Consider the following 24,611-nt stretch of genomic DNA (forward strand, 5'->3'; position numbering starts at 1 on the left):
AAAAATTTCTTTATAATTCTGTATAAATATGTATAAATATAAATATGTGATAAATATTTTAGAACTATGAAAAGCATACATTTTGTTCCTTATAAATCTTATGAAAATAATATTAATTAATGTATAAATGGATTAATATATATAAGAAAACACATAAGCAAATTTATTCATTTTTACTGTTTTATTTTATGGTTTGGTATACCTTTTACACCTTATTGTTCATATAAAAATTTAGATTTATTGCGAATTAATATCATCACATAAATGGAAATATCTAATATGTAAATAATCTCAGTATTGTAATCTCATATGAGTTTTATTCATACATATAAAATAATAATAGTAAATGATTATCTCAAATAACTATTTTTAAGACTAAATTTTCATACAAATGAAAAAATATTAGATGTAAAAGGAATAAAAACATTATGAAATATATTATATAACAAATAACAAAATATTTCCATAATATAGAATATTACTGTTAGCACATTAGGTTTTGTTAATATATAAATTATATCTGTACCATATAAATTCTAATTCCGTAATGTATTAAAAATGGTATTATGCATAATATACTGTAAAATCTCCTAAATCCTCCAGTAAATTCATTAAGAAATGTAACAATAATTACTAGATGATATCGATTTTAAGGCAGTTATATATTGTTTAAAAATTTTCTAAAATAGCTCTACATACTTATTCTGTCTTAAAAAAAATATATTCTCTGACTGCTCTTATACTTTCATTTCACTTATAAATGTTTTAAATAATAACATTTGTTCCTCTCGTGCTTTGTAATTTATTAGGCAAAATTGGTTTTGAAAACATATTTGCTAACTTTTTATGCAAATACTTGAGGCATTCTGGTAACGGACCATTTTCAGATAAACTTTCTAAGAATGGCCTTTTATACAGTCTTTTAGCTTCTTGACATTGTTCTGGAGTTATTGTCCGGTCATCCAAGTGTACAAGATGTGGAAACCAGGATATAATAAACAACCTTTATAGAAAAAAAAAAAAGTATATATAAATATAAAATTAATAAAATAGAATTTTATTTGATATATACTTTACCTATACTGTAAATAGTCATAAAACGTTCCACCATTAAGATAACTAGGCGCAGCAGTATTTCCCATAAGACTCAAATATTTTAGATTAGGCATACTCTCATAGAGATTCTTAATAAATGGATATAAGTGATCGATCTTGTTATGATTTAACCATAATAGTTGAAGTTTTGGCATGTATGGGAAAACAGTAAATTCATCTATATTATTATAATCCAGATTGAGAGATGTTAAATTTTCAAATTCTGATAGAAAGTGTAAACTTCTAAAAAATATAACAATTTCACATATAAAATAAAAATTATAAAATAATTAAACTTGTGTACTCACCTACAAAATTTATTATGACTTATATCTAAAGTATATATCATATTGCCATAGTTTTCAATAATATCAAATGGCATATAAAATAAATTTTGAAATGCAAAGGATAAAGATTCAACACAATCCTTTTGCAAATCAGTAGAAGATGAAGTTCTTAAATTCCTACAGTGAATATCTATGAATATTAGTTTTCCAAGAGATGTCATGGTTAATCCTTTGATTCTTTCAACCTATTCCAATTGGGTCACTGATCCTTTTCGTTTGTAATTTTAATTCATTGCATAAATCCAACCTAAAATATAAATATTAAATAAAAAATCTTATATTATACACATGGATCTTTCATATCATATAGGAATATATAAAATATATTAATAAATATAAATAATGTATGAATGTAATACAAATGTTTAATGATCTAAAATAATTAAAGCTAATGTAATCAACGTACCTATTAATACTGTTCACCCCTATTTCAGCTGTAACTATAACATACATTTGTAGATAATACTGATCACAGAATGGAATACGTAAGGCTTCATAAAAGAAAGTGACGTTGTATGAAGAAATTGTAATGATCATAATATTTCTTTACGTTAGAAAAGATTTTATAAGAATTTTACTATATGAAGTAAAAAATAAGATACTAAAAATATGATAAGATATGGTCAATACGAGTGAACGTTAGTACGTACGTTATCTGCTTAAATGACGCTTATATGAGATGGATTTTTACACATTGAGGTTAGAATGAATTATGTAATTCTATTAGTCATAGAAATTATAAGATCAAATGTTAAGAAATCTTTGAAAATCAGAAAGAATTAAATAATTGAATATACATACCGAGTCTTCCTGCATTATCTTCTTTTCGAACGTTTTCATAGATTAGTTCGATCTATTCAAACAGGTGACCGTTAATCTATTCTGCATAATATAATTTAAAGAGGTTAAACTTCACAGGTGTGATTGTATTACCGCTCATGTTACGGATAATAGTACTTCAATCATATCGATAGCTATACGAATAATTAACAATTAATACACGTAGGTGTACTTATTTGATGGTGCGCGTTTTCTAAATAAACGATTATAGCAATATCATTTTAAAGTTTATATATAACCTTTTCGTGTTACTAATTAATTTAATTAATAATTAGGAAAGAAAACTTAAAACGTAGCCAAGCAAAAAGATCTATTCGTTGAAATTTGTACGTCGTAACAGTCATTTGAGATTTTAAACATTACGACAATCAACACTAACGCCATATTGTAAAATGTAAGATACACAAATAAAAGTACAAGGATCGTTGATTAGGAAGGAAGGTCTACCAACTATAAAAAAAAAATTAGTTTGTACTTATAGATTAAACTATTCACTAAGTAAAAATAAAATATAATATAACAATAATGGTCGAATTATATCAGTTTATTCAAACATATAGAAACTATTAAAACTCTCAATACTTTTCTTTACAGCATTACATAGAACGATTCATATAGAACGAAATCGTTAACTAAATTTACAACAACACGTTATAGAACATTACGCAATACTTAGCTTCGGTGTTACAGCGATTAATAGCATTACCAACGATTATTACCGATTAACAACAAGATATTAACAGTTATTATGATATCTTTTATCTTTTTTCATATTTCATCTTCTTTCTCATGTGAAGGTCTCTCAGTTCTATATTATCTAGAGAAAGAGAAAGAGAGAGAGAGAGAGAGAGAGAGAGAGAGAGAAAGAGAGAGAGAGATAGAGAGAGAGAGAGAGAGAGAGAGAGAAAAAGAAAACTAAAACTTGATTAGAGATCGCGTAACTCACATCGTAGATTGAAAATAATTATTCAATTAATAACGATAGCGTACGTATTTCGGCATGCTTATAACGAAAATATAATAATAAACGTCGTGTACGAATCCGAAGCGAAAGGACGGTTAGAATGAGGTCTTTCCGAATATAAAGTTTCCAGGTGCGTTGGGATCATCAGATGTGAAATATTGTTTCCAAAGCTCGAAAAACTTATCTCGTGTTACTTCGTTACCCTATAAATAAGAAAACGAACGATAATAAAATGTAATTAATAATCTGGTTTTCTTTAGGGATCTTTTATTCATAAATTTTTCACTTACCACCCCCATTTTTTTAAAAGCATCACGAGCTTCAGCCTCCTGTACGCCATGACTATGACAAACGTTACTAAACTCGTTCTCATCGATTGATCCGTCACCTGTTAAAAGTTCATTATAGGGGGATAAAATGTACTTCGAAAATCTTTAAATAGAATACTCTATGTAAAGGCTTTGGGAAAATATTTTTTCCGAGAAGTGAGATTAAGTCTGGGGATATCTTTTCTCTTTCCCTTCTGTCACTCATTCTTTTTTTATTTTATTATTATTACTCTCGTTAAAAAAGTAACCTTAATTAGCCTACCGGAGGAATCTTCGAGGTCGAACATGAATTTCATGTACGTTTGTTGCCAATCATGCGCATGCGCTGGATCCTTAGCGTAATCTTCCCACATGGAATACCATTCATCTCGACTGATCTATAAAAATAACGTAAGATTGTTTTTTTTTGTTTTTCTCTTTTTTCTTTCATTCATCTATTTGTATATGTATATATGTATATGTATATTTTGAATTACTTGTCCATCCTGATCAGAATCAGCTCGTTGTTGTAACTCTTCCCATATTTTTAACAACGTATCCTTCGTCTGCTGTGTTTTCGGATTATCGGTACTCCAATGTCTGGAGTTGCAGATCCGCTGAAAAATATAAACATCATATAACATCATCCAAGGAATTGATATAACAAGGAGTTGAATCATCGTAAGATGAAATAAAATTATTTCTTTACATAATCAAACTTTTTTTTACACATTAATAAGTTGTATTGTTTTAATATTAATGAATAATCATACCTGGACAGCTAGATCAAAATCTTTCTTATCGATAGCACCGCTCTGATTAACATCTGAAAAACAATATCGATTTTATATTAGTAAAACGCTAAAGGAAATAGTGCAAATACTAAAAAAAAACTCCAAATGATGATTCCAATATCTATATGGTTGATATATTTGTAACGTTTTTTGTAACATTAGAAAACTAATTTACTTTCTTGATCATAGAAAATATAGGATGTTGAGTTTTTCGATGAAAGAACCATCGGATTATAGATATATAAGTGAATGAATTTTACCGAGCGCGTTATTACTTTTTTGTCATTTTTATTTTAGGCTCTTAAAGTCGTTCGCTCAATGATCAATTATTAGGGTTTGTGAGCGATAATGTGAAAGAACAATAATATTCCATTACAGTTGGCTTTGACTATAATTGCTGTAGCTGGAAAAAATATCGAATGTACGATACGTATTCATGACTATGTCGGAATATTCTAAAACAACAAGAGTTAAAAAAGATATAGTAACTATGAAAAATATTGCTGTCACAGTTTATTTTTATCTATACTTTTAATTAATAAGTAAATTTGTATGTATATATATATATATATATATATATATATATATATATATATATGTATAAACAATCTTTATCGATACTTTTTATAGGTACTCCATTTAGATTATGGTCAAGTGATTCTCCAGAATTGATATCCAATTTTAAACAACCTTCAGACTACGTGCCAAATTATGAATCAAGTTTTGTTTCAATAAGGGTAGTTAGATAGATAGATTATAATTAATATATATATATATATATATATATATATATATGGAGAGAGAGAGAAAGAGAGAAAGGGAGAAAGAGAGAGAAAGAGAGAGAGGAAGAGAGAGAAAGAGAGAAAGAGAGAGAGAGAGGAAAGCAACTGATTATACTGATTTTCGACGCATCATCGAGCTCGTGGTCCCTTCGCAAGCTCTCCACGGACTCTTTGATTACGATGGTTCAAGGAAAAACCAGAAAGCGAGAAAAGGAAAAAAAGAACGAAAGAACGATAGGTTGTGTCCAGGACGAGTCCCTTATTGCACCATCGGCCATGCTAGAATAATGTGTATCGACAACGGAGAACGATCGTAGGATATGTTTAGCGGCCAATCGCTGCGGTCAAAGAAGCGAAGAAAGTGAGGGACTAACGAGATCTATCAGGCGTGTACACGCCTGTGACCTCCATGATTCATATACGAGAAAATGTATGTGTGCACAGTATCTATGTATATGTGTATTAGTATCGCTGTAATATCGTGCTTCTCCCTTTCGTGCCCTTACATATACAGACACATAAACATATAGATATTCTTACGTGTATACGTATGCATTAATAAAGATACGTAGAAGCTACGAATACACATATATAGAAAATACATACACACAGACGCAAAGAAGGAAGGATCACAAAGATATACTTTATATGTGTCTCTCGAGTATGAACATGTATGGGTTAGATATACACATTCGCAGAAATAATTCTATCATGGCGAGGCGACCCTCTTATCCAGACCCAACGCGTCCATTGTTTATCTTCTCCTGGTTGATACCATAAATAGGCGGCCGCTCTATCTCAACGAACACCTAGTAGGTGCCGTACAAAACACCCCTCTCTATAGCCTTGATTCCACTTTCAGAGAGCCGAAAAGAGCCTCGAGAGGTTCGTGTAGAGCTGTAAAACAGTTTCCCATACCCTCGGACAGGCCATCTTTACTTCTTCATCTTCTTCTTCGTCCTCTTTTATGTAGGTCATCTTCCCTTTTCCTTTCTCATTCCTTTATCGTTTTCTTTCGATGTACACGTCGAAAAATGGTTTTTCTCGTTAAAGATCATCCAAGGAGAGAGGACGAATGAAATAGAATCGTTTAGAGAGCGAAGGGATGTTCGTGATGGAAGAAATGACGATATATCTCGCGTAACATCAAAGTACTCACTAGAGAGGATGAGAGAAAGAGAGATAGTCTATCGGGCCGTTTGTTATTTCGGCCGCACTCTGGAAGGGAATGAGAAAGAGAGAGAGAGAGAGAGAGAGAGAAGGAGAAAGACTATGAGTAAAACGTGCCTTTCGATGAGTCGAGAGAATTCTCAAGGGTACTATGTTCAACTGTGCCATCGCCAACTGTCAGCGTTTACTCACCGAAGAAGGCGTTGAAAACGTAGAGCAGCTTCTTCTTGCGAAACTCTGATAGAGGCATCTTGCGATACTGGTCGGCTTTTTAATCTGCGACGAAAAAAAATTATACGATCGTTAAAATGAAGATTATGTCGGTTTCTTTCATTAATTCTTTTTTTTTTTCCTTTCTTTCTTCGTGCAAATTTTTCAATATTTTTCTATAGAAATTAATTTTCTTATAAACTAATGATTTTGATGATCACAAAAAAACAAACGATTTTTATTCTAAATAATTTAACTAACTGTACTAATTGTAATAATGAAACTTCTTACACGCTTTATATTCAATCTTCAAGTGAAAGTAAAACTAGAGTCTTGATAATGAAGACAATGATTTATATAATAATGCATGGAAGAATGTTTCGTCCGGTTTGATAAAAGATTCGTATCTCGTCAATGACGTAAAATCTTGCCACAGGTAGCACTATTTTTAATGGTATTAGTCCGATTGTAGATATTTAAAGAAAGCCAAATCATCTTGAGATATTTGAAATGCGTCACATCAAATAAACGTGGACGTCTTTCTATTCTTTTATCACAAATGTATACTTATGTTTTTACAGCAGAATTAACTTCATACTAATTATCGAGTAATAATGACATTTTCGTTAAAATTCGTAATAGTACAAATTTATTTAAATAATCTCATTTTTTCAAAACTGTTCAGGTAAAGTGGATTTTCATTTTTATAGTCAGCATTAAACTTTGGAATCACAAACGGTTCCGATTAATAAAATCATAAATAATTATTTACATTTTTAAGACGCCAAGACTCTCAATGATTTCCCTCATCGTTCTATTCATCACTCTCATTTCCATCGATTATTAATTGATAGATACGACGAGATAAACTGTATGGCGAATGATGAACTTTAAGATGATATCACGTTGAGGATTCTTGGAATTTTATTCAGTAATAACAAAAGGAAAGAAGAGATGGAGGTTCTGAAATTTATTTCAATCAAAATGTTCAATATGGGATATAAGATTTGAAATGTTGGAAAAAATAATTCTCTTTGAAAATGCATTCGATTTCTAATATGTTACTGGCAAATGTAAGAATAATGTAAGTGATTAAAGAAAACTAAAAATCTTCAAATAAAATCTCGGAAGTTCCGTCGTGAATGGGGATACGTAAGTACGTGAAATGCGAAAAGTCTAACGTCATAGATCATAACGTACAACTTGATTTATACGAGTCGATCTCGAGCTATTAAAAATATCATCGTTCATAAAGTATAAGCTATAAAATCTTCAAACAAGTGGATTACGTTTGACGAGATTTCTCTTTCTTTTCTTTCTTTTTTTTCTTTCTTTTTTTTTTTTTTTCTTTTTTTTGACGAATTGTTGAAAGATCACGTTGAAAGACCAATAGCTGATCTTCTTGTACGTGCGTGTGACGTACGACGTGTGTACGAGATTATATAAGATCGATAAATGTTTCCTTTATCATATATGAAATTTTACGGTTAACAAAAAGCGGTCAGATTTTACGAGCCAACAAACGAAAAATGGTAAAATGGTAGCAGCCATCTTGAATTCGAAATTCGGCTCGAGCTTTGAATCAAGTTTTTCTCTTAAGGCGGCTAAGTTCTTGTTCCCGACAGCAGATCGTGAAGCTTCCTAATGGACGACTCCATTCAACGTATTCCAAACATACATACATACGAGCATATGTGTTCGTATAAATGTAAGTAAAGAAACCGTGCCATGGGCAAAGCGTACTTATTTACTATGTAGATATACATACTAGCAAAATGATTCGCTAATTATACGAAGTAAGTCTGAATATACGTTAATAACAAATTAAATTCACGTACCGATCAAAGAATGATCTCTTATTGGCATATTTGCTGGTACACAAACAATACACGGCCTACTTGTTGCATCTCACCGCTTTTAATATTTCATTTGCTTTTCCATTTTCCATGAAAAAGGAGGTTGCATTAAAAATGAACAACGGAAATGGTATTCCGAGAGATGAAGAGGTAAGAAAAGAGAGAAAAAGAGAGAGAGGAAGAGTGTCGCGAACGTAATTTTCGGTCTCTTATGAGAACGGTGTTAAAATATAAAGCACGACAAACGAGAATCTAAAAGAAAAAAAAAAAAGAAAGAGAGAAAAAGCGGTCTCTTGTATCGTAAAAATGGAGAAAGAAAATCCGAGGAACGAGATAAGTTACTATTATACATGTTAGCATCCGATAAATATAGTTCGTCCTTGTTCATCTAATGGAACTAATGTACCCTCATGACAGTCCTCTTTAACCATCTTGTACTTGTTAGAAAATGAGATATTAGTTAATCACTTTTATAAAATTATTTATACAATTCGAAGTTTGGACAACGAAATACGATTAGAAAAATATTAGCTTATTAAGAATTATTGAGTTGAGTTTCTTTTATTCGTTATTAGACGTCATTATTGTTTGTCATCATGTTTAAGCATTATTAGAAACTAATTAGATGCTAGATTGAATAATATTTAGTATATGGTAATAATTTCTTCACAAATCGATAGAGAAAGATAGAATAGGTGAAAAAGAAAGGACGAGAAACAGGAATTGAAGATTGGAGCGCGAGCTTTAACGCATGCGAATTAATCGACCACGTTATGCTCGAGCTAGCCGATCAGGTCAAGTGATGTATCGGGACATGGAAATACTCGCTCGGCCGAATAATCATGCAAGCCAAGTAGCCTAGCCATTCTCGATGACGTAGTAGATGAGACAGAGATAGTGAATAGAGGTAGAGATAGATACGGATGGAAGAGAGTTCACTTAGATTCATTTGGATTCTGTTGTAACAATGTTAGTTTCGAGTCTTTTGACAATACGACTATGTACCATGTGCTAGAATTTTTCCATTTAATATCGTAGATTTCTTTTTCCTCATATTTCCGACCGCTTCTTTGTAATTACAAGCCAAAGTAAATAATTGGATAAAAGAAGAGAGTATCTAAGAATTTATTGATTTATTAAAGGACACAAAGAGTACATATTATAAAAAGTTCGAGAGTTTTCGTAATTTCGTGTACATTGTAAGAATAATGTAATTGTAAGAATAATGACGATCCATTTCATGTAATACTTCGTAATGATAATCAATGTTCGATTAATGTTCTATCGATTTTTCATTTAGAACTCACACCATTTAGTCCGATAATACAAATTGGTTTACCGGACCAAGCAATCGTTATGCGTGGGAGAAGAAGATTAAAGGAGAAAGGTAGAGTTTTTGTTGAAAAAGAAATCAGTATGACCTTCGTATCATAATCAAAAAGAAAAAAAAAATAATTAGAAGAAAAATGAGAAAGCTTCTTCTCCATTTTTTTTTTTTCATGTTTTTTTTATCGATTTTCGAACGTAACCTTCGATGACGAGTTTCGTACATAAGTATTTACATAAATACGTATATACAGACACATATATGTAGATGGTTGATAAGATTTTCTTACATACAATTTTCTTCTTTAAAAAAGAAGAGTCAATTTGTTATCGAAGATCAGAAAACATACGTGTGTAACTCGACATGTATTTTAATATCGACTCACGATTTCCCATATGAAATTCTCAATTTCGTTTGATTCTACGCAAGCATCATAGATCCGATTTTTGATATCTCTCAAACGTGCATCGAAACTATCCGCGAATGAAATAGATCCACCTAAACGGAGCTTTTAATGAGAAACAAAACGATTTACCATGAAATGCGAATAAATGTGTGACACATGATAGTTTTGAAACAACTTTGGAGATCGAGGTGAATATACATATACATACACATATACATATATATATAAGTATATGTATGTAACGACAATAATATATCTGCATCCTACGAAAAGATCCGATAAAACAAAACAAATAATAATAATAATAATAGTAGTAGTAGTAAAATTAGATTAAAATAAATTCAATTTCCTCTTTGTCATCGGAGAATACATTCGATCGAGTCAACTTTCGAGTGATTCACCTATGGTTGGATCTACTTTCCGGCATTTTAGTTTACATTTTCTTCTTTTTATCTGTTATTTTTTGTTATTAAATGATATTTTTATATCATCGAACGTTACACGGCGAGGAGAAAATCAGAGAGAACACATAAGAGAAAACAATTGGTACGATCGAAATTCTTCTTAATCCTTAAATATATGTGGAAAGAATTATTTCATTGCGCAATGCAACGTTTTCTACAATATTGTTCATAATTAAATTTCGTAAAAAAATATTTATGATAATGTAATCCTCATTTTTAATACGTACTTAATAGCTAGTATAATACTTCAAAAATAGAAAAATAAATAAAAAAAGAAATGCATTAAAAGATTAATCGTATCTATCCTTGTATCAAAAGTTCTCTTACTATTTTTATATATAATAGATTAGAAAAGAACATATTTTCTAACTTTGTCAATCTTTAACAATCTATTTGTTATTTCTTTTTATCCATGTTGGATGTAGAGACGTCGGATTGGACTCACATATGACAGGTTGTCGTTCGCGGAAAGTAATTAAAGTCCATTGAAGACATTGAGATAAGCATGGATATACGTAGGAGAAGAACCGACGATTGACTCTAAATGGAGCATCTAAGAGCACAAGGCGAATTGACATCGAACGACATAAACGAAGCAGGAAGTTTCATTTGAATCATGCCTCATTTACGAGTCCCTCACCGAGACCAGCGGCCAATAAATGAATCGGCGCACGTGCTGCTCTTGCTCTTGTTACTTTTAATGTTTCTAGTTTCTACTGTTGCTGGCCAGAATAATTAGACGAATATATGCAAGAAACTTATATGCGAATAAATTACGATCTGATGAATCGCCGAACAAACAAATCTTGTCCAAGATCATTTTCAAACTTATTACATTTGATAACGCGTCGATCATTTTTTTTTTCATTATTTTCCAGTCTGTAATATTAGAAATGTTTTGTCTCTGTTTTATTCTTTTTTTTATTTGAAAATATTAAAAAGTAAAAAGAAAATATTTTTTTTTTTTTTTTAATAATTGTAGGACACAATTATAACCATCTAACAATAAGTAAGAATATTTAAAGATTGTTTTCATCGATCCTATAAATGTTCATCACTTTTCTGTTCATCATTATTATCAAGTAATTAAAATTTTAATTAAATAAATCTATATTTGAGTGAATGAGTGATAACTTCAATACAAATATAGAAATTATTTGCATTCCAATGTTTTGATAATAATGAAATGAGGAAATAAAAGAAATCATTTAGAAATTCTTATCTAGTCATCCTTTGCACATCAACATTTTACAATGCACGTTACTTATTTATTCATTTTTACGCTTAGAAGACCAGTTTTATTTTATATATCTATTATACATGGAACTGATTAAACCTCGTGTACTTGCAAAATCCCAGGGAAATTTTTTTTTTATACAAAAATGAATTCGTACATTATCTACGCATCGTATCTTGCTTAGCAACGTTCTGCAACTGCGACTACATTAATGAAGAGATTTATACCTAGAATTTTTTTCTTCCTTGCTAATTTGTTTTTCGCTAGTAACTCCATGAAAATGAAGATAAAAATAATTCTTGTGCCTTTTAGTGATGTTAGTGAGAGTAAATAAATACATAGATGCGAGACTAAGAATCTATTTTGCTTTTAAATTTCTTCGACATAGAAGGTTTCGATGTTGATACCGATGATGGTGAGGACCAAACGATACACGAGCGACGGAGCGCAAACAACGAATTTTCCCTTCGACAGCTTTCGAGAGATCGATCGATTTTCTCTCTTTCTCTCTTCTCTATCTATCGTGAAAACTCTAGGGACTGTTTGTCGGCATACGAAATTCTTGACTTGAGAGGCCCTACGAAGAGCTATAGGGAAACTGTACACACCTTACAGTGACTTCACATCAATGATTTGAACTCATACACACACACACACACAAACACATACACACACACACACACATACATAGAAACCTATACATTGATCTACGTAGAGAGATATATGCACATTATTCTCGTTGAAACGAACGAAGGTGACACTTTGGAGGTCTCTGCCCTTTACAATCGATCCGAGGGTATCTCTTACGCGAGTGATCTGTTCGGACCTTCAAATTAGCTGGAAACTTCAAAGATAAACCATCTTCGACTATGTATACTCTCTCAAGTAGAGGCTCGAAGATTGTGTAGCAAGTCGAGGTAACGGTAACGTGGTTTTATCCAAAATGCTTGCGCTTGAGAAAAAATCTCACATAAAGGAACGTGAAGTGATCGATCGACTTTGGATGTATTAAAAGAAAAAAAAGAAGAAAAAAAGGAAAGAATGAAGACGATAAAAGAGAAAAAAATGTTGAAATAAAAGATGCGTTTCTTTAATAATTCATCATATTTTCTACTTTTTCATGAAATGGACACGTATTGTAATAATAAATTTAATTCGTAATCGTTACGAAATTCCTCGATTGTTATAATTGAATATTATATTTAGGCCACATATACACATATTCATGCGGATGGACACACACACACGCGCGCGCGCGCGCGGTCATACACATACACACACACACACATATGCATATAGAGGATTACTATCAATTTGCCGTTCAGGATCGTTTATTGTAAGGCTTGATTGGATTAACTTTGTGCATGATATAATATAATGGCTGCCGAGTTAATCTTATATTCTTCTAATCGTCATTATGATGTCATATGGTAAACGTTAGGGCACGTCATGGAATATATATGTGCATCATCAACGGTCCTTTATCATTAGCTAGCTTGATTTTTTATAGAAGAAAGGTCAGGAGGATAGGGGGTCAGCTTGGATATTAACGCTTTAATCGTGCTTCTTTTTTTATTTATCGATTCATCTTATTCATTATATGATTGAGTCAATTGGATATGCGTTGATCGTAAAGTGCATATCATTAAATCTATCGTGAAATAAAAGAAGAGACAGAAAGAGAAAGAGAAAGAGAAAGAGAAAGAGAAAAAGAGAGAGAGAGAGAGATAAATATCATCTTTGAAATTCAGTATTCATTTGTATCTTAAAATTAACGAGACAATAAAATTGGTAAGTACTCCATTTTAGGACCAACCAGAACGATAGTTTATTACTGCAAGTCCATTTAATTCCGTCCAATACCTGATAAAGGCGGGTCGTAACGTTTGTGAAGCATCCACTTTAGTAGCACCACGCAAGAATAAGATATTATCTAAAATGTTGATATACTATTTTTGTGGGATATATAATGGTTTACCACAGTAATTATATACTTGTTAGACATCTTTAGAAGATTCACTGTTTTAATGAATCGGAAAATTGCGAAAAGAAAATTTGCAAAGTGTTCGATCCAATATTTCGTTCAATTTGTCAAGCTGATTTTTCTTGTATACAACACTTTTTTACTTTCTCTCATTATTTTTTTTAAATTATAAACATAAGAAAAAAAAATACGAAAAATTACATTCTTTACGTTGAACCTTTATTTTGTTATTACATAAATAATGATCTTATGTCAGTAAGAGGGTGTTAATAAATTAATATTAGGTAATGACTATAAAAGGTACAAGTATAATCAATTTTTTTTTTTTTCGTCGATGAAATATATTATTACTAAAGAGAATTTTTGAAATTCGGAGAAAGGATGATCTCTTCAACTATAATCTTCTATAAGTAAGTCGTTTATTATCCTAACGATTCGAACCCGTCAGATTTAGTCCTATCAAAAATCGAAATCGACGCTTGGTCCTATCCGATAAATTTGCCGATATTTGTGGAATAGCGTTGACGTAACATTATGATCTTCTTTCGAAGAGGGTAAGTATTCCCAAGACATCGGATAAACATGATGAGGAATGATTGAAAAAGATCCGATTTTTTTCTCTTTTGGATGTTTGAATTTACTACATTCGATAGCAGTATGAAGATAGTCTTTTATTGTTACATATTTGTGGCAATAGAGAAGATATCAAAAAAGAAAAAAAAAAGAAAAAATACGAAAGAAAAATGAAAAAAAAAAAAACGTGTCATTTGCTCTTTCATTTTCAATCATCGTCAAGATAATTTATATGATAGGAGAACCCACGTGATGATCCCTGCCGTTTCATTTTATTAAAGAGCTTTCAGATACGAGGGTCATGACGGCTAATAAAATTCTTATACTTATTATACTTATTCATCCGAACCTTATAACGTAAGGGCTGTTTTTTTTAGCTTTGACATCTATCAGTCGCTTTAAGATGAGTTCTAAAAATGAACCACGTAAAAGGAAGAAAGTTTAATCTTCTTTCGATTTTTCATCGTCGCAAAGAATTATAACAATATCGAATTTCGTCGAGTCGAACATTTTTTTCGAGAAAAAGCGATTTAATAATTGATTCGATCGACGAGCAGGTCACTCGTCGTTCCCTTTACGTTAACATAATTTTCCGCATCCCTTTAAAGGTTGATTATCGAGCTTCTTTTGGTAAACTAAAGACCGTTTAATAAGCAAAGAGCGTCGTTCGACGACGATACGCACACGCGAATGACGTTTAAAGAGTCGACGAGGTGAGCGGCTACACAAAAGAAAGTGTCAATAATTATCGTATAAAATCCAATTATCCAATTTGTTGGTGAGATCGTTAGCGCAAGTCGATGCAAAAATATTTTTAAGATTTCTAAAGATCTTATATTTGACGGACTTTTATTAAGAAAATTGTTCGAAAGATAGATATAGAAAAAAAAGAAAAATCAAAAAATCAGAAAGGAACGATTGAACATATTGTCGTCAATAAATCGACAATGTGACTAAAAGGAGATTAATTAGTCCATTATGAGTTCATATCTAATGCAGACGATGTTATCGGGTCGATTCAATCGAATCTAATCATAGGAACAATCATACGTTGATAATTATTACTTAAGCGAAGTATGACGAAGAACCGCTACTTTTTTTTCTTCTTTCATTCCATCTCTCTGGAGACAGTATCTCCAGACTGATAATAATTTAATACTGAAGAAGAAAAAATACACGGTCATCTTTTTATCTATATCTCTTTCTTTATTTTATAGATGGAACATATGTCTTGTCTTGTCAACATATATCAAACGCGTTTCATGAATGAAAAATTTTCTTCAAAAGTGAATTTTTTTTTGTTTAATTTCTTTTTATAAAAAGATCGTATATACGAATTCTACTGTTTTGTGAATTTGTTAAAAAATGAAAGACACGATATTTCCAAGTCAAAACGTAATTAATCCCACGAACAACGTAAAAAAGCGGATATTTCTAAATAATCATCGCACTCTCTGAAAGTGGATCAAAGGGACCGCATAGACTCAAACGAAAATGATAAAAAAAGTTCTTTTCTTTTTTGTGGTAACGTAGAAGAGAAATGATTATTTTATTATTTCTCTTCTGGATAAAGTGAACAAGACAAACCGCGTATTATCGAAAGTTTTAATTGGACTTGCATAAGAAAATGAATGAACGAGTTTTATTGTCCGTTTTTATATTTCTTCATTTCTTTTTATCGTTTACTTACCTAGAAACAATTTCTTCGATCCTATAATTATTAATATTAAAAAAGAAAAAATATAGTAAAGAAAAATTAAAAAAAAATATTTTTTAAATTAAAAGAAAATCGCATTTGCTAAAAATTTTTTTTTTGTTTCGAACATTCCATGCATGTACTCACCTCAAAGAAGAAGAAGAAGAAGAAGAAGAAAAAAAATTCGAAGTGTACAGGTGATGTCTCACACGCGATTGATTTCTACCTCCCTTATTTTGTTTCTGTTTTATTTTTATTTTTAAATTCGAAAGTTAGAGAACGCGTTGACGTAAGCTTCCGCGAACGAGCTTCGAACGAAGAAGATCGCGTTTATGCGGAAGATAAGAAGATATATGAAGAAAAGGGGATGAAGTTATGATTAAGAATAACGCGTTGATCAGGCTCGAAGAAACAATAATACGATCCGAATAACAGACACATGAAGCACAAAATGCGCACTAACAGATCGAGCTTCGGCTCTTTATATCCTCGAACTTGCACCACCTGTACTTGCGCAGATCGGCCTTCTAAACTTCGCGCACTTTGTTCCTTCCTTCTTTCCTCCACTCTCTCATTTTCTCATTTTCTCTTTTCGCAATGCATTGGCACGCATTCGAGATGAACTACTCGTCTTTTTTCGATCATAAGCGAGATAAAGAAAATCTCTCGGCGATAACCTGTTTCTTTTCTTTTATTTTCATTTCACTTTCTTTTTTCCTTTTTTCTTACACCCTTGCTGTTCTTATTTCTTGACATAGATTATTTGCATGTCTCTTTTTCTCTCCCTCCCTCTCTCTCTTTCTTTCCTCTCTCTCTTTCTCTCCTCTCTCTCTCTCTCTCTCTCTCTCGCTCTCTCTCTCTATACGAAGTTTTCACACGTTTCATCTTTCCAGAGATTTCTTTGAGAATTCATTGTTTTTTTATGGAATATTTGAAGATCCTTTTCATTTTTCTTATTACTATTATTATTATTTATTATTATTACTATTATTATTATTATTATTGTTGTTGTTGTTTTTGTTGTTGTTGTTGTTGTTGTTGTTGCTGTTGTTGTTGTTGTTGTTATTGTTGTTGTAGTTATAATTGTTGTTGTTGTTGTTATTAAGACAGAAAACAGCGTTTTCTTTTATCTCGTTCATTTTCTTATTTTTTTTTTCTTCTTTTTATAAATTTTGTTTTCTCTTATCGAAGAAGAAAAATGAAACGTCTAATTGTAAGATGAAAGTTGAACTGTTAAACATTGTTCGATTAGAACCATCCTTCAAGGGCACAAAACCTATCTCTGAGCGTAGCTACGAAGAGTGAACTTTCCGAGAAAGTATCGGATAATTCGATGGACCCGTTCTTTTAACGAACGAATAAACTTTTAATTATGTCTTATAGGTGACTTTGTTATAAATCTATTAATTTCGAGTAATTTTATCAAAAATATATTTATAGAATTTAATGTAGTAAATATATTTATTACAAAGAAATCGACTATGCTCGCACTTTTATCGCAGAAATACCGCAATACTGAATACGGGCATCGTAATTGTTTCATCGTAATCCTAAAGTGACCCAATTTCGATCTAAATTTATAATAAATTGATCGTTTGAAAAGTCTATTAAAAGAATATCGATTCTGTGAATACGCGATAAAAATTAAATAAAAAAAAAGTGTACCGCTCTTATCTAAATGCAAAAAGAGAAAAAATCATGCGTTCGACGTTATTCAAATTTTATAAATCCAAATTGTAATGGCATCGACTGCAATGGCATCGATTGCAATGCAACTTTTTCGTTACGTATTCTTTCATACATATATACATATATGTATGTAGATTTGTAAATATGTATTACTGTATATGCACGCAAGAAATCTCTTATTTCTAACAATAAGATCTATATCAAGTTCTGACGAGCCTGAGCGAAGCAATTCTGAAGCGTTTGGACAGATGAGCATCCAAAGTGAGAGGTAAGAAGTTGACAGGATGTATCAAGATCCGAGAAAAGTCTATTTGGAACGGACTAGACGTACATATGTCTCTTCACTCTCAACTAAATGATAACTCAGCACATTCATCTAAGGGCAAAGATCCTGTAAAATTTTTTCATATAAAATTTAATTTTATATGACATTTAAATCTTCATTTCTTTGCAAAGATGAGTACTTTTTCTTTGCGCTCGAGGAAAATTTGAAAAATTGTCTTTTGTTGATGGGATACATTCGAAGTTATTCACATTCATTAATAAAGCTGATAGTAAAGGAATATTCACGATAATTTTAAATTATCAGGAAGAATAAATATCATAAAGAAAATTATCATAAAGAACAATAATGACCAGTTGTAAAAATAAAAGTGGAATAAATAACGTTTATTATGCTTTTAGACACACGTGTATACACTATATAAATGTGAGAATATCGATGATTCTAATTATAAATGTAACATCATGTCGTCAAGTCAGGTACCAGTTTTGCGTTACAATATTTGCGCTTTATGCTCGTCATCCGCGATTTGTGATGCAAGATTTGCGAATTTGGCCATGTAATCCACGCTGTTTTCGGCCATCAGACATTGCATGTGCGATACAACCTGAAACGATACGTGACCAGGAATTAATTTTTCCTACAATACGACATATAAGTTTCCTATTTATTTCATGTAATTGTAATTACGTCTGAAGAGGGTCGAACGTCCTCAACGGTATGTCCTCCAACTTGACTTCTTTGAGAGCCTTTTAACGGCGATTCTAGCTGTCCTAGAAAGCTGCTTAACGAGAAATCAGCGACCTAAAATCGTTTAATAAAATCGTAACAGAGATAACAATAATCGAAATTCTATGTATATCCTTATATACATGTACATATATAGGGTTGGGTAATAACTTTAATCATTTTGAATATCTCCTTTCTTTTTATAGATATGGAGAAATTTCATTTTCACAAGTCATACGCGTAGATGGACGCGTAAAGGACATATAAAAGACAATTATGTTTTTTTTTCTTTTTTAATAGAATCATATGCTCTTGATTTCATTGTTTGATGCAGCTCGATATTTCTTATAAAAAAAAAAAAAGAAGTATTAACCCATGTATGTTGAAAAATTATTAGTTTAGGACATAATATATGTACTTGTATATGTATATTTGCTGAAGGAAAGGATTTTAAAGCAGAGCTTCAGCAAATATAAATGTTATCGGCGTTTAAGATCAAAGAAATGCTAATTCAACCCTCGAAGTAACTCTTCGAAGTCTCATAGTGTCTTATTAATTTTCACTTGGCCACGAACGTCGATCTTTGTCAGCTTTTATGATTTTTATAAAAGATATGAAGGATATAAAGTACATTACATATGTATGTATATTGCCGTCTCATAGGGGAAATAAGCGTATATATCTCCAACCGTATTATATATCTCGAGTGTTCGTTCGTGCATACTGACCTCGCTATTCAACCATTCACCTTCTTTAAGTATTTGCGTAGCACTGGTTATAATAGAATTCGTTGGTTTCGGATTGGACTCCGGTTCGATGCCATCCATCGGTAAGAAATTCTTATTTCTTTGGTCTTCCACCTCTGATATTTTGTCATCCTGGATAACGCTACCGTCCACCAATGGATTATTATTATTGTTATTATTATTGATATTACTAGTATTATTACTTTGACTGGTCATCGGTGTATCAGAGAAAATCACATTTTCCGATTGAACGTTGCCACTAGGCGTTATCGGCAATAACCTTTGAACGATAAGACTCTTTTGTCTAACTGTTCTGCCTCTCTTACAAAAACGCGTTTTGAATTTCTATACAAAAGAGAGAAAACAAAAAATTTATATTCAAGTATTTAACGAAAGAGAAAAGACGTTTGAAAGCAAAGGAAATAGGTAAGGAACTTACGTCTAGTTGAGTTTTAAAAGCATCAGGTGCTCCGATTTTGTGATAAGTTTGTGGTATCAGCGGTCTCCTAAAAGCCGACTCTTTGCTCGAAAGTACACGCGACGAGATCACAGTCTCGTTACTTCCCGACGCATTATCGTAGACCTAGATAAAAAGAGAGACAGAGAAAAAGAGACCGAAAGAAAGAGAGAGAAAGAGAGAGAGAGAGAGAGAGAGAGAGAGAGAGAGAAATCTCTATTAATTTAATCTCTATTAATTCGTTTTACTTTAATTGACTAGAAATAGAAGTGATTAGAACATGTCTTACTTTGTTCGTTCCATAATTGTGTTTCGCTAAAGACAAAAGTTTCTGTAAAGCCAAACAGAGACTATGGTCTCCTAATGATGTTTCCGTTGTGTGTTCTCTCCATGGCTGTGAGTCCCACCAATATTCTAGAGTTATCTTCGACTCGCGTCCAAACTGTCGGAATTTGATCAATTAGAACTATACGTTTTCTAACGTGTCGATCAAATTGGATATCGTGTTTAACCCTTCAGTGTTTTTTTGATAATCAGACTATGTATGTTGTCTCATTTACTACAATTTTTAAATATCTGAATATTCTTCAACTTTTAACGTTATCGTATATGTAGGGAACAAAATTGTTTTTTTTCTTTTCTTTTTTTTTTTTTTCTTTTTTTTTTTTTTTTGTAAAAATTCTACAACTAAGAAGGTGTTAAATTAAAAATAATAAATTATCAAATATATGGTTTACATCTGACTATAGAAACGAATCGCTGAACGGTTAAACGAAAAGAAGAAATAAAAAAGGGTGAAAATAATTTAACGCTTAAATGAATTTTATTAAAATCAGTACCATAAGAAATAAATCACCCATCGTCATCGTATTCGTTTCCTCAATATTCCAACCTCTACGAATCCTATCAACCGTTTCCCTGCCTGGATATCTATGTAATTCAATTGCCTGTTCCATGGGAGATTTCTTTTCGTTATTTAGAACTGCAGATTTATCGTATACACTCCCAGTCGTATCATTAAGATCAACATCACTATTGTTATCGTTTGGTGCACACTGATCACTCGTTGTCCTTTCTAAACATCTTTTGTCCAATCTATATCTTTTTATTCCTTTCTTATTGACACCCTTCAAGTATTGCACTGCTCCCAACAACTCAGTTCGTGAACTTTTCAATCCGAGACGCCTTTCGTACGAGTTCAAACTAACGCTATTGCTTGTCAAATACTCGCCTAGATTCACCATAGGCAAAGCAATTTTGCAACCTTCTGGCGGTGCAAGACGCAACAGACGAGTATCTTTTAAATCTTCTATATTTACGTTCTCTGTATTGATATACTATATAGAACTTTTCATGTAAGGATTCATTCTCATTTATCAAGAATACTTTGTTTCGTAAAAAAAAAAACAAAAGAAAGAAAAAAAAACAAAAGAAAAGAAAAATAAAATTACCGAATGTTCCTCAAATAAAATTAAAATAATATCGCGTGAATCGTCTATGAGAAAATAAGAAGGATACAGTTTTGTATTTCGGGGGCTGCCATCGTTGTTGCAAGAATATTAGCAAGCTAGAGAGACGTCTTTGTATCGGTAGAAGGGTACGTACCCTTGGATTCATCGAAGAAGCTTGAACCCTCCACCATGCCATATTATTGCGAGGCCTTAATTCTACGGTTACCCTAGGCGGGAGCTTTATATCTTCCTGCCAATCTACGAAATCGATGATCTTCTTACTTTTATTTTCTTCATTTCAGGATAACTTGCCGTGGACGTGGATAAGGATCATGTGCTAGGATAGATTAGTGATTATGGATAGAAGTGAAGATATAGAATATTTTTTTCTTGCTTTTGATCGTAAACGATCGTAATACTTTGATCGTAATATTTTATATGATTCGTTGCACAAGGACTACATAGAATATCATATTCGCACTTATATCACTTCGAAAAAAAACTTTGAAAATTTTTATCGTATTTATTGGCAAAGCTTATAGTTTCGTTATTCAACTGTAGTTTCCAGTTTCGTTGGAAACTATAACAATAGGTAGAAAGGAATAACGACTTTATGAAACGTTTAATTTTCAGCAACGAAACAACATTTTACATAAACGGGAATATTAACAATCATAAATTTTTTTATTTGGACACAATTATTGAATATCAATAAATTATTAAATAACAGTATGATTCGCCAAAGGTGAATGTATTGTTACAACGAAAACTTCATGGTTTTTTTTTTTATTTGCCGAGACCACTGTAATTGGACACTCGTACCTGGACATGTTGCAGCAATGGTTGATGCCTCAAATACAGAAAGATTCTTTTCTCTTTCCCTACTAATATTCGTACATACCTGAATACAGAAATGTCTCAACATTGAATCGGATATGCTTAAGAAAGAGTCAGATGTTCCATGACACATTCATCAAAATCATCTATTTTGACCAAATGTGTGACTTCTTTCTATGGGGATAGACAAAGGATTGCATGTTTTTACTACGCGATAAATAAAAATTCAAATAGAAAATACAAGAAGCTACTATTGCACAAAATATATTAGGGAATTAGGGAGAATATAGTAAGAATTGAATTATCTTGTGAATATCTGTATCATACGAGATTTTCACATTGAATCTCTACAATATGATGTGATATCCAACAAACTTTGATAGTTTCTCTTAAAAATGATATGTAGATGAAAGTGATATATGTAGTCCTGATACAACAAACCATTTAAAATGTTACCAAACTTTATGTAAATCCTGTAGAGTCAAAATATATTATGAATTTTATGATAGAAGTCATACTGATCTAAAAATTCTTGATCAAGAGAAACAAATTCAACGCAATAAGTTTTCTTTTTTTCTAACTATTATGGTTGTATACATTTACTCGCCATTTTATTGAATATACTTTTTCATTTGATCTTTTAATTATTGATAGTTGTTTATTCATAAGGGAGTTTTTGATTATCCTGTTATCCACATATAAATATACATATAGCTTTACCAAATCATGTCACGCATACACTCTAGTAAATTTCTATCTTTATTTAGAACTCGGTTATATTGTATGTCGATTATACTTTTGCATACTTTCTGTATAAAAATAATAATGAATATTTTTTACTTACCTTCCAACTGGTTCAATTTTCTTAAAGCTTTACATATCGGTGTTTTTATCCTCATTGTTTTTCCTTGAAGTCTTACTTGTGTAGATCCCCAATAAATCAATTCATTTAATTTTAAATTAACTCTCTCATGTGTACGAGGCAACTTTCTTCTTAATTCACCATAATTAATTAAACCATATAATTCTTGTGAGGTTTTTTTTACATCTGTAATACAAAGATCATTTTTAACATTTATTTGTAACAATACTTATACATTTTGTTTTTTCAAAAACAGAGAAAACTATAAATTAATGATATCATAATAATATGATATCACAATTAAGTGTGTACTAACCTTCTGAAAATTTCAGATGCTTTGATATTTTTAGCCATGTTCGATAATAAAAATGCCTTATTTGTTCTTTGTTTTTAATCATAGGGTCAGAAAGGCCTTTTCTCTTTCCTTGAGTTTGAAAAAAATTCTGAAGAGCATCAAAATCCTTGCCATATTCTTTGAGAGCTTTAAAAAAAGCACTTTTATCCTCCATCGACCACAATTCACAAGATCGCTTTAAAGATTTTACTTTTGTTTCTGCATTGTCATCTTCCTTGAAATCTAAAGTTTTCAAAAAAAGTTTCTTAATATTAGAATAAATAAATCATAATTGATTTCAATAAATATACGTAATGAATATAATTATAAATATATTAAATGCAATCAGTCAATAAAAACAATTAAACATCAGATGCTAACCTTTTTTTTCGTTACAATTAGTACAGTCAGTATTATCTACTTTAAATTTCTTAGTACCACGAACAATACGAATTTGTGGACTTTTGGAGTCCGTAATAGTTTTCATTTCAGAACATGGTTCTGTTATTGACACTGTCAAAGATGTTTCTTCTTTTTTTAAACTCATTGTACTTGCTTGACGTTCACGTTCGTCGATTTTCATGACGCAATTCATAATGCAACAGAATATAAAAAGGAAATATATTGATAAAAAGTATAGTTGACGTTTTTAACGTCAACAAAACGATCCACAAATATAAACGTTCGCGAAAAGATCAGCAGGTCTTTTTGTTGATACATCGATCACGTCTTTGCTGACTAAATGAACTAATAAAAATATGATTTTTGAAAAGCGACAGAAACAAATAGAGTTAACTGATTAATTAGAACTTAAAATAATCCGAGAAACATTCTATTTGACATTGTAAATTATAAATTCACTACTATAAACGTCAACTTTTCATTACAACTATCGGAGATGAACTTCAGTCTTGATACTCAACACCATCTATCAGAATATTCTTAATACTTGAGAGAACTATGTCGGTAATATATCAGTTTTAATATTTAAAATCATTCTTTTAAATTCTTTTTTGAAAAATATATTATCCTCGATAATAATAAATTATTGTATATCGGTAATGCAGATTTATATTAAATATTATGTTTTTTTATTCATATTAATTTCATATTGATTCATATTATCTCCAAGGTAAAATAAATTCATTTGTTTGATCATTAGGTTAAAAA

General features: G+C 31.2%; 3 protein-coding genes across 6 annotated transcripts; all 3 read right to left on the reverse strand.

Moving 5' to 3' along the window:
• Positions 1-297: 297 nt before the first annotated feature.
• LOC124948524 (leucine-rich melanocyte differentiation-associated protein-like) lies at positions 298-2,674 on the reverse strand. Of its 3 annotated transcripts, none has more exons than XM_047492244.1 (5): positions 2,244-2,674; positions 1,849-1,882; positions 1,404-1,689; positions 1,078-1,338; positions 298-1,003 (listed from the first exon to the last, which is right to left on the reverse strand). In XM_047492244.1, the coding sequence occupies exons 3-5, from the start codon at positions 1,601-1,603 to the stop codon at positions 766-768; spliced, it is 699 nt and encodes a 232-aa protein (XP_047348200.1). In that variant the 5' UTR covers positions 1,604-1,689; positions 1,849-1,882; positions 2,244-2,674; the 3' UTR covers positions 298-765. The 3 variants fall into 3 exon arrangements, with proteins under 3 accessions (XP_047348200.1, XP_047348202.1, XP_047348201.1); XM_047492246.1 differs by lacking the exon at positions 1,849-1,882 and having other exon boundaries at positions 2,244-2,324; positions 2,522-2,673; XM_047492245.1 differs by lacking the exon at positions 1,849-1,882 and having other exon boundaries at positions 2,244-2,416; positions 2,522-2,673.
• Positions 2,675-2,811: 137 nt separating this feature from the next.
• Positions 2,812-16,524, reverse strand: LOC124948525 (calexcitin-2). The gene is made up of 7 exons (XM_047492247.1): positions 16,201-16,524; positions 6,493-6,576; positions 4,328-4,380; positions 4,052-4,171; positions 3,838-3,952; positions 3,537-3,634; positions 2,812-3,449 (listed from the first exon to the last, which is right to left on the reverse strand). The coding sequence occupies exons 2-7, from the start codon at positions 6,548-6,550 to the stop codon at positions 3,342-3,344; spliced, it is 552 nt and encodes a 183-aa protein (XP_047348203.1). The 5' UTR covers positions 6,551-6,576; positions 16,201-16,524; the 3' UTR covers positions 2,812-3,341.
• Positions 16,525-18,390: 1,866 nt separating this feature from the next.
• Positions 18,391-24,340, reverse strand: LOC124948651 (protein cramped). 2 transcript variants are annotated; one of them, XM_047492537.1, is made up of 10 exons: positions 23,823-24,340; positions 23,424-23,684; positions 23,090-23,293; positions 21,476-21,666; positions 20,797-21,294; positions 20,247-20,399; positions 19,940-20,083; positions 19,483-19,845; positions 18,716-18,829; positions 18,391-18,632 (listed from the first exon to the last, which is right to left on the reverse strand). In XM_047492537.1, the coding sequence occupies exons 1-10, from the start codon at positions 24,034-24,036 to the stop codon at positions 18,519-18,521; spliced, it is 2,256 nt and encodes a 751-aa protein (XP_047348493.1). In that variant the 5' UTR covers positions 24,037-24,340; the 3' UTR covers positions 18,391-18,518. The 2 variants fall into 2 exon arrangements, with proteins under 2 accessions (XP_047348493.1, XP_047348494.1); XM_047492538.1 differs by lacking the exon at positions 18,391-18,632 and having other exon boundaries at positions 19,483-19,642; positions 19,704-19,845.
• Positions 24,341-24,611: the final 271 nt, after the last annotated feature.

This window comes from Vespa velutina, chromosome 4 (assembly GCF_912470025.1).
Source record: "Vespa velutina chromosome 4, iVesVel2.1, whole genome shotgun sequence".
Lineage (NCBI taxonomy): Eukaryota > Metazoa > Arthropoda > Insecta > Hymenoptera > Vespidae > Vespa > Vespa velutina.